At 48.3% G+C, this 12869-nt stretch overlaps 1 protein-coding gene across 4 annotated transcripts in view; it reads left to right on the top strand.

Moving 5' to 3' along the window:
• Nucleotides 1-12869, top strand: part of AMOTL1 (angiomotin like 1) — a 207836-nt gene that overhangs the window by 140586 nt on the left and 54381 nt on the right. For all 4 annotated transcript variants that reach the window (XM_043482715.1, XM_043482717.1, XM_043482716.1 and 1 more), the window contains 3 exons: nt 672-963; nt 8183-8327; nt 9511-9600. In XM_043482715.1, the coding sequence (XP_043338650.1) occupies nt 672-963; nt 8183-8327; nt 9511-9600 (527 nt within the window). The remainder of the gene's footprint in view (nt 1-671; nt 964-8182; nt 8328-9510; nt 9601-12869) is intronic.

Here is a 12869-nt window from a genome sequence, read left to right as displayed (position 1 = left end):
CTCCCAGGTTTGGCTCCCAGAGGCCCATGCCCATTCCTCTGGCCTCATCTTGTGCTGTTCCTGCCGCCTGGGCTCTGTGTCCACTTGCTTTCTTCCTCTTAATCTGCTCCTCTCAATCCTGCCTTAGGTCCCGCTCACCCCCCGATCCGTCTACCTGGAAAACTTTCCCCGCTTCTCCACCCGCTGCCCCCAACCACTCTTTACTCCATGTCTGTCAACAGACTTCAGCTCAGGCGTCCGCTTCTCAGAGACCATTTCCCTGACTCCTCTGTTATGAACTGGCCACTCAGTGATTCCCTGTCCCTGTCCCTCGGGTTGATTCTTGTAGAGGTGTCGCTTTTCAGTACTCAGCTTTGTGTATTCATCACTCGGTGGTGTGCCCATCTCTCTCTCTCCAAGAATATAAGCTTCATGAGAGCAGGGAAGGACCTTGTCTGTCTGGTCCACCGTTTCCCTGATGACCAGAGCAGTGCAGATTCAGAGGGAGATTGCTGAATATCTGTGGGATGGAGGGTTGAAGCTGCATCTCTCAGCCCAGCTGGACCCTGCGTTGATGCTGACCCCCAGCATCACTGTGGGTTGGGACCACCCACAGTGCCTGTGCTGTGGGCTTTTTTACCCCAGCCCCAGCCTGTGGCCTGGACTCTGACCCCTGGTCTGTTCCCTTGCAGCCGCCCATGCCAGCTTCCTTTCCCGTCCACGGCGCAGCAGCACAGCCCGGTGTCCTCGCAGAACTCCTCGGTCAGCGGGCCGCTGCACTCCGTGCCCCTGCCGCTCGCAGCTCCCATGGCCCTGGGGGCCGTGCCGCCCCCGCCCGCCGCCTCGCCCAGCCAGCAGCTTGGCCCAGACGCGTTTGCGATCGTGGAGCGAGCCCAGCAGATGGTGGAGATCCTCACGGAGGAGAACCGCGTGCTGCACCAGGAGCTGCAGGGTTACTATGACAACGCCGACAAGCTTCACAAGGTAGGGGGTTTCCCCGGGGACGGGGCAGGGAAGGTTCTCGGTATTCCAGCTAGACGGATCGGGAGCGAGCGGGACCTAAGGCAGGATGGAGAGGAGTAGGTCAAGGGGGAGAAAGCAAGTGGACACAGAGCCCAGACGGCAGGAACAGCAGGAGATGAGGCCAGAGCGAAGGTTCTCTGAAAGGGACATGGTTCCTTACGGCTCAAGGGGGTTGATTCACTGACTCACTGGCCAGCGTTTAATTCCACACCTCTTTATGCCAGGCACCATGTAAGACTTTAGGAAGACAAAAATAAATATGCCAGGGTGCCTCCCTTGGAGGAGCTTATCTTCCAAAAGAGGGAGAGTCACTCCTTCAGGTTTGATGGAGAAATCAAAAGCTTTCCCGACAAGCAAAAGTTAAGAGAAGTCAGCACCCCCAAACCAGCTTTATAGCCAATGCTAAAGGAATTTCTCTAGGCAGGAAACGAGAGAAGAAAAGACCTAACTACAGAAAATAAACCCCAAACAATTAAGAAAACAGTAATAGGATAATACATATTGATAATTACCTTAAACGTAAATGGATTAAATGCACCAACCAAAAGATATAGGCTGGCTGAGCAGATGAAAACCTGGGCATATATGTACTTCCACTAACCTCATCACTCTGCCTCATGCCTGCCCCCCCGCCCCCCGCCAAATGGTAATTATTTTATATTGTTAGGTTAATCATGTTCCCATTATGGCTTGCAGTTGTAATTATCTTGTATTGATTGTGAAAACTGATAAACATCTTTTCCTATTGTGATTATGTAAAAAAAGCAGGGGTGGGGGGGGTGGAGTCACCCAAGCTAAACCTGCAGTAGAAGGTCAAGGGGCTACAGGAGAGACAGGAGAGGTGCCCCTGGACAGGGACTCAGCGGCTGAGCAGCATCTCCCCAAAAGGACATTGTGGGAGAGGGGACACCGAGAGGGATACGGAGCAGTAAGCTGAGAGAGGCAGGTTCTCCCTTTACATCTGGGATTTCACACAGGAACCTGGTGATTGCCGTGCTGGTTTCATTAGCTGGTCTCTGCAAAAAAAGCAGTCATGCCTCAGCACCGAGGGCAGAGTGCGCGTTCCGGCATGCTCTCCTTCTGCTTGTGACTCAGCAGGTGGGGAGATGCTGCAGAATTCCAGCCCGTGTCTTTGTCATGGGAACGTTAGGCACACGGCAGCCTTCACTCTTAGGGCTTTATGCCCAGAGCCAAAGTCAAGAGGGAGACATCTAGAGAGAGTGAACTGTCACAGGCAGTGATTTCACCATGACCCACCCGCCAGCACCTGAAAAGCTGCAGGTGGCAAGGCCCTGCAGGTGAGGGACAAAAGTCATCGGATGGCTTCAGGCAGCAGAGCCACGGGGCACCGGAGTTTCCTTTCTGGGGACAAAGTGGCCTGTGTGCTCTGTCCTGGGCAGGTCGAGCTTTTGCAGAGAGAAAAGGTGGGAATGTAAACGCCCCTGGGCACAGCAGCGTTGCCCTTTGGTTCCGCATGCCAGGGCTTGCTCCTGGCTGGCCCACGGGGGTCATGGCTCAGTGTTGACCTCTCCGTAAAGCCTGGCCTTTCTGCCGGTCCGGGTGTCGGAGCCGCCAGCCCCTCTGATTCCCCGGAGGGCTGGCAGCCGTCAGCTGGGTGCCGTGGGTGGGATGATGCAACCATTCACAGACGGGACCTGTTCCAGCACGTTTGTGTGGAGCTTCCGCGGCGAGGGTCTGGAGCTCCCAGAAGTCAAGACTAGGCTTGGCTCGGAGAGGTCTGACCACCTTTACTGGAGGCGACAGACGAGGGGCCGGGACCTGTGGGCTGCCCAAAGATGGTGGCCTCCGCCCTGGGCCAGTCATGCCCGAGCCCATGTGCGGGCTCCTGGCCTTGCCTGGAAGTCACGCTCGGGCCTCGGCTTGCCTCTCACTTCTCCCAGGGCAGCTTCTTTCCTGGTCCAGGCTGAAAACTGGGACGGGCCACCTCAGCACTTCCTGGGAAGTCAGTCAGTTTTTTTTTCTTTCTCTCTCTCTCTCTCTGAGAGCCCAGTGGCAGATGTTTCCAGGAGCCGTACAGACTCTGCTGAGGGCCGAGTGTCATTCTCCCTCTTTTCCATGAATATTTTTGAACAGTTACAGGGAAGATGCAGAAACTGGGAGTTCTTGTTATTCTTCATTGACTTTTTAAAAATTCAAACGTATTTTTATTGGCCTGTAACACACATCTCTTGATGTCGATAACCATTTCTGGTTTTGAAAACCAAAATCAGCCTCCCAGGGACTCAATTTCCCTGCACGGGTATGATCCTTAAGTTTCGCGGCCAAAAGCATTTTGGTAACTTCTGGGAAAGGGGAAAAATCGAAGGCTGTACCCTTTCTGAAATCCCAGACTCCTTCAGTCCTTTGAATGTTGTGAATGGTTCTGTAAATATTACATTTCATTAATCACGAATTAGTCATGTATCTAATTGAAACTGTTGGTTTGAAAACTCAGATTTTGATGGATAGGTGCCATGTTCAGCACTAGTTCCGTAGATCTCCTCGGCAACTGGGACCAAGAGACACAAGAGCGGCCTGAAATCATGACTGGGTGGTTCAAGGCTTGTGTTCCCGGGGTCGCCCTACTCCAGGCCTCACCGCTCCATGTGTCTCTGTAGCTGTGTCTCTTATTTGAGCCTCAGGTCTGGGGAGAGGCTTGCCCAGTGAGGTGACTGTACTCCTCGGGGATGAAGACCCCCACTTTGGGTCATGCCACGTCGTAGGATGTGGCCGCCCTGTGTTGGCAGGAGCTCCCATTCTGGAATCCTTCACAGCCTCAGGAGCGCTCGCGGAGATTCATCTCCAGGGCAGAACCAAAAATACATGAATTTTTAATTGCAGGGCTTAGCCTATGTGCGGCATGCCAGGAACACAGCAGGAAAAAACGACTGAGCTCAGAGGCTGCCAAAGAGCCACCTGGAAATGAAGACCCTGTTTCCAGAGAGGGGCAGGGTGGTGATTATCCCTGTTAGTGTTGGAATGAGGACCGCGGACCCCCAGAGAGAGTGGCAGTTTTTCATCACTTCCTTTTGGTCACTCATTTTGCTTCTTTTTCCTCCCAGTTTCCCTGAAGCATAATTCATGCACGGAATTTCCAGCAGGACCAGACTGTGGGCTGCTGAGCAGGTTGGCCTCAGAAGCCACCGGGGTGTAGGTGGATGTTTGAAAAGCCACATGTCGATGGTTCCTCTGGGCTTGCTTTAGTAAAGACCCTCTTTTTTGTGAGTGAAGCAGCAGTGGCTGTGACCGGGCAGTCTGAGGCGTGGACGGCAGGCCTGTCTTCAACCCTATAGATCCCTGAGTTGTGCATGTGAAGGTGTCTGGGAACAAGCCGGTCTCTAAACTGGGAAGGGCTGAGACTTTCTCACAGCTCCTCTCTGCCCCTTTGCTTCATGGTGGCAGCCCCTGCTGAAACTATAAGCTTTCCACTCTGTTTGGAGTTCCGTTTCTGGGCCAGGGATTGCTTCTCAGAGATTCCCAGGTCTCCTGCAGCCTGCCCTAAGAGTTTTCTGACGTCTTTGCTGGAAGGGAGGCTGGGAGCTGTGGAGGCAAACTCTCTTCATACGTTCCTGCTCAGACTTAGGACTGACCCAGATGGCCTGTATATCAAGACCAACCTGTCCAACTCCTTTCACCTCTGACACACATCGCGTGTGTGTGCTAGGTCATTTCTGTTGCATCCAACTCTGTGTGACCCTCTGGACTGTAACCTCCCAGGCTCCTCTGTCCATCAGATTCTCTAAGCAAGGATACTGGAGTGGGTTGCCATGCCCTTCTCCAGGAGATCTTCCCAACCTAGGGATCGAACCCTTGTCTTTTATGTCTCCTGTATTGGCAGGCGGATTCTTTACCACTAGCACTACCCAGGAAGTGACATTAAGAAAGCCTTAAGATGTTCTGACCCGAGACTCTGAAGAGGTGTGCAGTCAGAAACCACAGAGCTTTAGACTTAAAACTCTTAAAGTGATTCTAGTCCAATTTCCCGCTCCTTAGAAACCTCATGTCTCTGAAAGGAGGTCATTCATTTTTTTACTTGAATGCTTCCAGAGCAGAGACGCTCACTACTGGGTAGACTTCTGGAAGAGATTGTTAGGAAATTCTCCCTGATGTTGAATCACAGTCTCATCTTGCTAACTTCCTACATGTAGTTGTAGTTCTGTAAGAGATTTAAAGGTTAATTATACAGTCGGTACTTTTGTTATGAGGCAAGGCACAAGTCTAGGGCTATAGGGCTATTTCTGCTCTCAAGGAGTTGACAATCAAATCAGAGACACAGAATGCATCAGCATTCCAGTCCAATAAATATAACATAGGAGAGTATATGAAATCAGGTGGAGGGAAGTTCCTATGGGTGGCCTAGTTGAAGAAGGCTTCACTGGTGCCCCGTCTTACTGGGGATTGTCCCTGCACCATTGCCCATCTGTCTGAAAGCAAAGGCCACCTTTTACAGACAAAATTAGCATAGAAGTGGTGGTATGTTTTGGAGCCATCTCTTCTGAAAACAAAATTAAAAGGAAGGAGCATAATTTTGTGGTAGGACTATGAGCAGGAATCAGGACAGGCTGTTCTTTCTGCTGCCACATGACCAATAATTCATGATATCTTTGGAAGAGATAGAAAGGCCTCGTTGAAATAAGGGGACTGTGGAGGAACCCACTCTGGTATTAGGAGGCCTTTGGAAACAGCCACGCCAAAGGGAGCCTCGGTGTTCGGCCCGCCCCGGTTGGAGGCCGCCGAGCAGGAGGCCCGACGCCCTGCAGCCTCTTCACCCACCTCTTCTCTGATGTGTCTTGGCTCCGTTGCAGACTCTGGAGCAGTGACCACACTCTGTCTCCTTTAGTCTCTGGCTCCCTGGCTGCTGCGGCTTCCCTGTGTGGGGCTCTCTCCCGGGTCCTCCTGTCCCACCGTCTCCTGCAGCGTCAGCGCGCCATCCTCGGCCCTGGGAGCCTCTGGTGATCTCCCTGAGTGGTCTCCCCTTCGTGGCCTCATCTGTCCTCTGCACGTAGTGGCAGGACTTTGCCCTCCCGACTTTCAGACCCGTCTCTCCCCGGCTAGCTGGAAATCTTTGCCCTGTTGTTCTGCAGGCCCTACAGGCGTGGCATCTCCAAACCCAGACTGGTTTCCTTTCTTTGGTAAACGTGTGTGCCTTATCATCATTTATCTTGGCTGACTCTCGTTACTCGGTCTTCTGAGCTGTGACTGCGTTTGGTTCCTTTCTCCGTGCCCGTCCAGACCCGTCACGGAGGCCGACTGAGCCTACTCTTCAGTGTCTTTGGGATCTGTCTTTTTGGTCGTCTGGGTTCACTCTTTGTCACGTGTCCCTGAACTGTTCACAGTAGCTTTTACCTGGACTCCTTTCTCCTGCCTCCTGCCTCGGCAGCCCCGTCCTTTAGTCTGAACTCTGTAAAGCCTCAGGTGAGATTTCTGCTGCCCTCCCCTCCCCGAGCCCTCCCACCCCCGTCCTTCTCTTCACAGCCCTGCCTCTGGGCTGCCTCGCTCCCGCCTCTCGCCCTTGCTCCCATCCCCAGATGACCTGCCTGTCAGACACACACACACACACTCTTTGGTGGCTCTGTCTTGGCCCAAGCCCTCCCTGTCTTCTGCCTTGGATGCCAGAGCCCTTTAGCCTTTTCTGCTTGGCAAGTTCCTGTTCATCCCTCAGGACTCATTTTAATTGGCATTTTCTCTGAAATCTTGTTTTAAAGAAACCCCTCCTTACCCCTGCTACATCAAGGACTTTGTCTCTAGGCTACACAGCATTAAGTCACCACACCTTTTGTCAGACTGCACTGGAGAGGCGTGTGTGCCTACACACAGGCATGAGGGGCCTGAGGGGCCCGCAAGACCAGACACTGTCTTAGGTCTGTTCCGCGGGCACCCGGGCACGCAGTGAGTGTGTGATAGGTGTCTGTTAGGGTAGGTATTGGTTTATCAGTGGTTACAGGAGTCTAAGCAGGGACTCTCTGATCTGGGCAGCTGGGGTTCAGGCAGTCAGGGTGCCTGGCTTACGGTGTCACAGCTCTCCTGTGAAGAGACCAAAACACGGTGCAGGCCTCTTTGTGCCCCGGGAGGGGTGCTGGGAGTTCTCAACCCCGCCACTTTGCCTCTGATTCCAACTTTTAGTAGCCAAGATTGCGGGCACTCTTTACTTTTTCTGGGCTTCCCTTGTGGCTCAGCTGGTAAAGAACGTGCCTGCAGTGTGGGAGAACCTGGGTTCGATCCCTGGGTTGGGAAGATCCTCTGCAGAAGGGAGAGGCTACCCACTCTAGTATTCTGGCCTGGAGAATTCCATGGACTGTAGAGTGTCCACAGAGTCGGACACGACTGAGCAACTTTCACGTTACTTTTTCTCCTGCGTGTATGTTGCACAACAATAAAATGGAATTTATTAATATCTACTTTAAAACATGCTATTGTGTTATACTCCTGTTATAACAGTTTCAGCTACTTGTTATAGATTTATATATGCCATGGATTAAAGACTTTACCAGTGATAGCCCTGGATTTAGTGAAATACAAAAGAGAAAAGGTGGTTTTAATTCATGTCTTTTCAGTCCCCTCACATAGAGAGAAACCTCTGTGTTTCACATAAAGAGAAACAATCTTGGCAGATTGGTTTACACTTAGATGCAAATCCATTAGTTCTTTATATAGATAATTTCATAGACAAAGGGTAACAAAACTAAGCAATGAAACCTTTCTTCATGTGGATTTTATATTCCTTCAGGGACGAGGGTCTCAGGAAGAGCACTATAGTTAGAGTCAGGCAATTTGGGTTCTAGCTGTGATCCTTTCATTTTCTTGTACTTTAATATTTTTCTTAAGTTAACTGGGAAAAATAATAGTTATAAATTACCATACAAAGTATAAGAGTATGAGTTATGTTTAAATTCACCCTTTCCTGACAGACATCTGATGGACATTGTACTGACAGACGTCGGATGTACCAGCTGGTATCAGATGGTCCCACCAGACTTGTGAGTCTGTCATTCACAGGATCCTAACGTGGCCCTGGGGGACACAGGGCAGTGAAGTCGACTGCAGGATTTGCTAGCCATACTTGAGGTGCAGAAAGGCTGTGTTAAAGATACAGCCTTCACACTGGGAACGTCCAAGAATCGGTATAAGTCATGGGTGAGAATGTCAGATGTTCCACTTCCATGCTGTTTCTTTCTTTCAGTTTGAAAAAGAACTTCAGAGAATCTCGGAAGCCTATGAGAGCCTGGTCAAGTCTACCACCAAGCGAGAGTCGCTGGACAAAGCGATGAGGAACAAACTCGAAGGCGAGATTCGAAGGCTCCATGACTTCAACAGAGACCTCCGAGGTACATCACTCAGGTTTTCCCTGCCCTAAACACCCTCGACCCATGTAGCTGACAGTCTAACTTCAGGTCCAGGTTGTGTTAGATAACCTTGTAAATCCCAACCTCCTGGGGAAGGGGCCCCAAAGAGCAGAAGTGTTCTTATCACCTTATAGGTTGTCCAGTGCAGCATTGAGGCAGAGAAGCGACAACCTCTAGGCATGAGTCCTTGAAAGGGAGGGAATATGTTTGTAGCTCCTTCTTTCTTCAGATGCACCTAGCATGATTCATGTTGTGAATGGGAATGTCTGAAAAGACCAGTGTTGCATGCACAACGCTTACCATATCAAGCTGAAGCATTTGATCGCATTCTTTGAAAGCCAACACTTAACACTTGCTCAGTATATAGTGTAGAAGACAGAGCTAGACACGTGTCCCTCTTGGAGAAAAAACAAACCCATGGTTATGAGAAGAGTAAACTTATATCAATTTCCTGAAAGCTCGGGTCCCATGTTGCAGGATCTTGACAACCTCCCATGTGCAGATTGATTTGACCCATGAACTTGTACTTCACTTTAGTCAGCCAAGCCATTTTTTTCAGTTCTCTCATGTCAAAAGACTCAGTGTACTTGGGGTCTGTAGCTGGAACCTACAATTTTTTTTTTAATTACTGTAAACCCTTCAGTTTTGGGTATGATGTATGCTCAATAAAACCTTGTTAGGTTGAATTATTTAATTGAATAAATGAAGACTGACCAAGTGGCATGAGCAAACCTAGAACTCACTGAGTAGAGTCTTCATCCATTAAGTCATCTTGACTTGTTTCCTGGTATTTATTTATTTGTTATTTTCAACTTTTTGTTTCCCAGCTACAGAGAACTGACAGTCAAGTTTAGATGAGGGCTGGGTTTGAGGCCAGGGGGACTCAAGCCCTTTGTGAGGACTTTGCTGAGCTTTCAGGTATCTGCTCTTAACTGCCTGCCACTGGTGCACCCCTTGGCATTAGATTGCACAGAGGCGCAGCGTGGCCACTAGACTTTCCTTTTGACGTTTCGGAACATCTTGTTTCTCCCCAGGAGTTGTTCAGTTTGGGGCTCCTGCCTGGGCAGCTCTTCCTACCAGCTCTCAGCACCCAGGTCATTTGTCAGTTGCAGGATGACTTAGATCCACATGCATTTCTTTGTAACCATCTCCTCTCTATGTCCAGATCGACTGGAGACAGCCAACAGACAGCTGTCCAGCAGGGAGTATGATGGACACGAAGACAGGGCAGCCGAGGGGCTCTACGCTTCCCAGAGTGAGTCTCCTTGCTTATCTTTCCCAACTGCGTGGTTTTAGAAGCTCGGGGCCTAAGGAGAGAAGCCTGTTCATTTTAAGTAAGATCTGTGCTGCTTGCTTTTTGTTTATTAACTTGACATATAAGCTGTTGGGCCAAAGATGAGGCCCTCTTGGGTCTGCCTAAGACAAAGCCGAGATTGTAGTATTTCAGTAATGTTTATTCTGACTTCCTGCCCTTCAGCTTCTAATAGCCTCCAAGAAATAGCACTGTTGCAGTATTCCCTGGCATTCACCACCTGAAGTAAGGCATAATTCTTCATCTCCTTCATGGAAAAGGAAGGAGGTCTGTGGTGGGATTCGCTCTTCTGTCATGTTTTGTGTGCGTGTAGGTTGAGCATTTCTGAACTGGCCGCCCCTGGCAGCATGATATATATAAACGTTCCCAGCATGGGTCTTCATTGGTGATGCTCGATGGTGAACCCAGTAAGCCCATTTCAGCCAGAAATAAAATGGCTTCCTCCGCCTCTAGATTTACTGGGAAATACTCTATTAATTTCACCAAAGGCAAATAACAGAAGCAAATGGGTTTTGAAAAACCATCATTTGAGGCTTGAATTTTTACAAATTCATTGTCTAAATCAGAAACATAAAAATCCAGCTGTCTTTTTTGGGGAACTGTTTAGAAAATTGAATTCATTTCTCTGTCATAATTCTCAGCAGCATTGTGAGTTAAGCTCACAGCTAAAGACAGTTCTAACAGCAAAAAGTCTTGTTTAAACACTGGCCATCCACTGTATAGTGACAGTGTATTCTGGTGCTTGGATCCCTCAATACAGGTCTACATTTTCAAAGCTGAGAAATACTTGGATACATTTTCTAATTTCCAATACTGTTCATTGGGGTTAATGTTTCTTCTTTGTTTTTCTCAAATTTACTCACAATTGCATTCCACCTTTTCCCAGATTTTCTCATAATCAAACTTCAGCTTGAGTCTCAGTTTCATTTTTAAAACTCTGTTTGGCAAATAGACACTCATACAGTCTTGAGTTTTTACATCGGATTCCTTTGCATTAGGTGAATTGGCCTGTGCTCCAGACTTATATACAAAGCTGTATATATATAAGCCTCTTGAGATATTCACTTTCCTAACAAAAGTTATTTCTACTCATAGATGCAGTGGATTTACCATTTCATCTGAACATCCATTTGACAAATGAGTCATCTGTACTATTAGCACTTAGGATTTTGACACCTTAATTTTTAAAAATTAATTTATATTTTAAATGGAAGATAATTTCTTTACAGTACTGTGATGATTTTTGCCATACATCAGCATAAATCGGCCCAGGTATACATGTTTCCTCCCCATCCTGAACCTCCCACCCATCTGCCTCCCCACCCTATTCCTCTGGGTTTGACACCTTAATTTTGCATGATCATATTCCTCGGTAGAGTAAGGATTCTTGTGCCATTATGTCAGCAATGTCACTCTGCCGATACTCTGCCTTCTTGTCAGGAGATATTATTTTGTCACGTAGTTCAGGTCAAAATGGAAAAGTCAGTGAGTTTCATCAGATGAGCATTTGTTGTAGCCTCCCAGCCCAGGCTGTGCTGATGGACTAATAGGTTTTGGTGTTGTGTGAGTTCAGAAATATTCCCGACAACTTTAACCTTCTGGCTCAAAGCTAAAGCATCAGTAATGCAGGCAAAGAGGCCCTTCCAGCTTTACAAGGAATGATTTGTTCCGTGCAAATATGTTCTGCTGTTCCAAAGGTATAAACAAGAGAGTCCAGGGGCATTTTTCAACTGCTGAAAGGTGCCTCAGTGTTGACGTGTGATGTAATTGCATCTCGGCAGGGCCTTTGAAGCAGGGTTGCTAATACTGATAGCTAACCAATTTTTCATTACCTAGTCTTTGCAGGACACTTTGTGCCTTCCTCCCAGCTTTATAATTATTTGCATTAGCTTTTCCTCTCCTGGAGTGGCCAAGAGATGGACTCAAGATGTTATTTCAAGTTTATAAATAGTTTTTTTTTTTCTTAGTGAGTTGGAAGAACTCTTTGTATGAAGGAAATTAGCATGTTTCCTGCCATATATAGTGCAGATATTTTTTCCCCAGTTGTTTTTGTATCTTTGAATACAGTGCCCTTTATCTTATAGATTTTTCAAGTGATTATATTTGTGCCTTCTAGGTTTTAGGTCATGCTTAGAAATGCTTTTTCCACTCCAAAATTATAAGCATATTCACCTGTGTTTTCCTCACGTATGTTTATGATTTCATTGTTTGTGAGGCTTATATTTTAGAAGCTAATTAAGGAGGCACAAAAGAAGGGAAATTGATGAAGAACTAATCTGGAGGCAAGGAGACTGGTTAACAGATAATTTTGTATCTGAACTAAGAAGTGGTAGTGGAGGGTAGGAGACAGAGCAATAGTTGACAAATGAGAGGACCTGGTGACCAACTGAGTGATGCCGGAGAGTGAAACAAGTGTGACTCGAGCCACTGGATGTATGGTCATCCTTTACCAATAAACAGCAGGAGGAGGAGGAGGAGACGTGGGGACTCGGTAACAAGTGGAGGTTTGTGCGCGTTGAGTCATCTCCTACTGCGGCCCACAGCTAAGTAAGCAGCTGTAATGGCCAAGGTGCAGACGTAGCCCGGAGGCTGGTGACGGGAGGCGCTGTCTGTCAGGCCTTCCTTTACGCACGTGGGCACAGCATGGCAGGCACATATCACTATCTTCACAGTTATTAATGTGTTCCATTATCTGTATAGTCTTTTAGAAAGTCTATTATAAGAATACTTTTCAATGCCTAGGAATCATAGTTATAAACACGGAGTATACACTCAAGAGGAGCCATGTTTTTCAGATGAGCCTTGCAAAGAGATTCTAATACTTGGCTAAGAGAAAGGTAAAACTGACTGAATAGCAAATAGTAGTGATGTCTCTGGATCCTGCCTACCAGGAGCTAAGGCTAAGTTGGGAAGGCCCTGACAAGCACCTTGGCCAATGGAAAAGTTAGAGGGAAAGGGGAAGATAGAGAATAACATGTTTGACGGTTTTGCTCCATGTTCCAGTTGAAGCTCAGAGTCCAGGTCCCAAAACACCCAAGGCATTCTTGCAATATGAGCAGTGGGGAGGACCTCTGTAAAGTCCCAACCAGTGGAAGGGGATGTCCTTCCTGGCCTGATTTCCAAGTTTCCCTGCTGCCCAGAGTAGTTTTCCTTTAAAGACATAACTCTGCTCTTCGTTGGAGCCTGAGAAAGGCCTGGGTGGTCTGCCTGGG

Source organism: Cervus canadensis, chromosome 11 (genome assembly GCF_019320065.1).
Source record: "Cervus canadensis isolate Bull #8, Minnesota chromosome 11, ASM1932006v1, whole genome shotgun sequence".
NCBI classification, from domain to species: Eukaryota; Metazoa; Chordata; class Mammalia; order Artiodactyla; family Cervidae; genus Cervus; species Cervus canadensis.
Note: the sequence above shows the minus strand (reverse complement) of the source record. Positions and strands in the feature narration are given on the sequence as shown.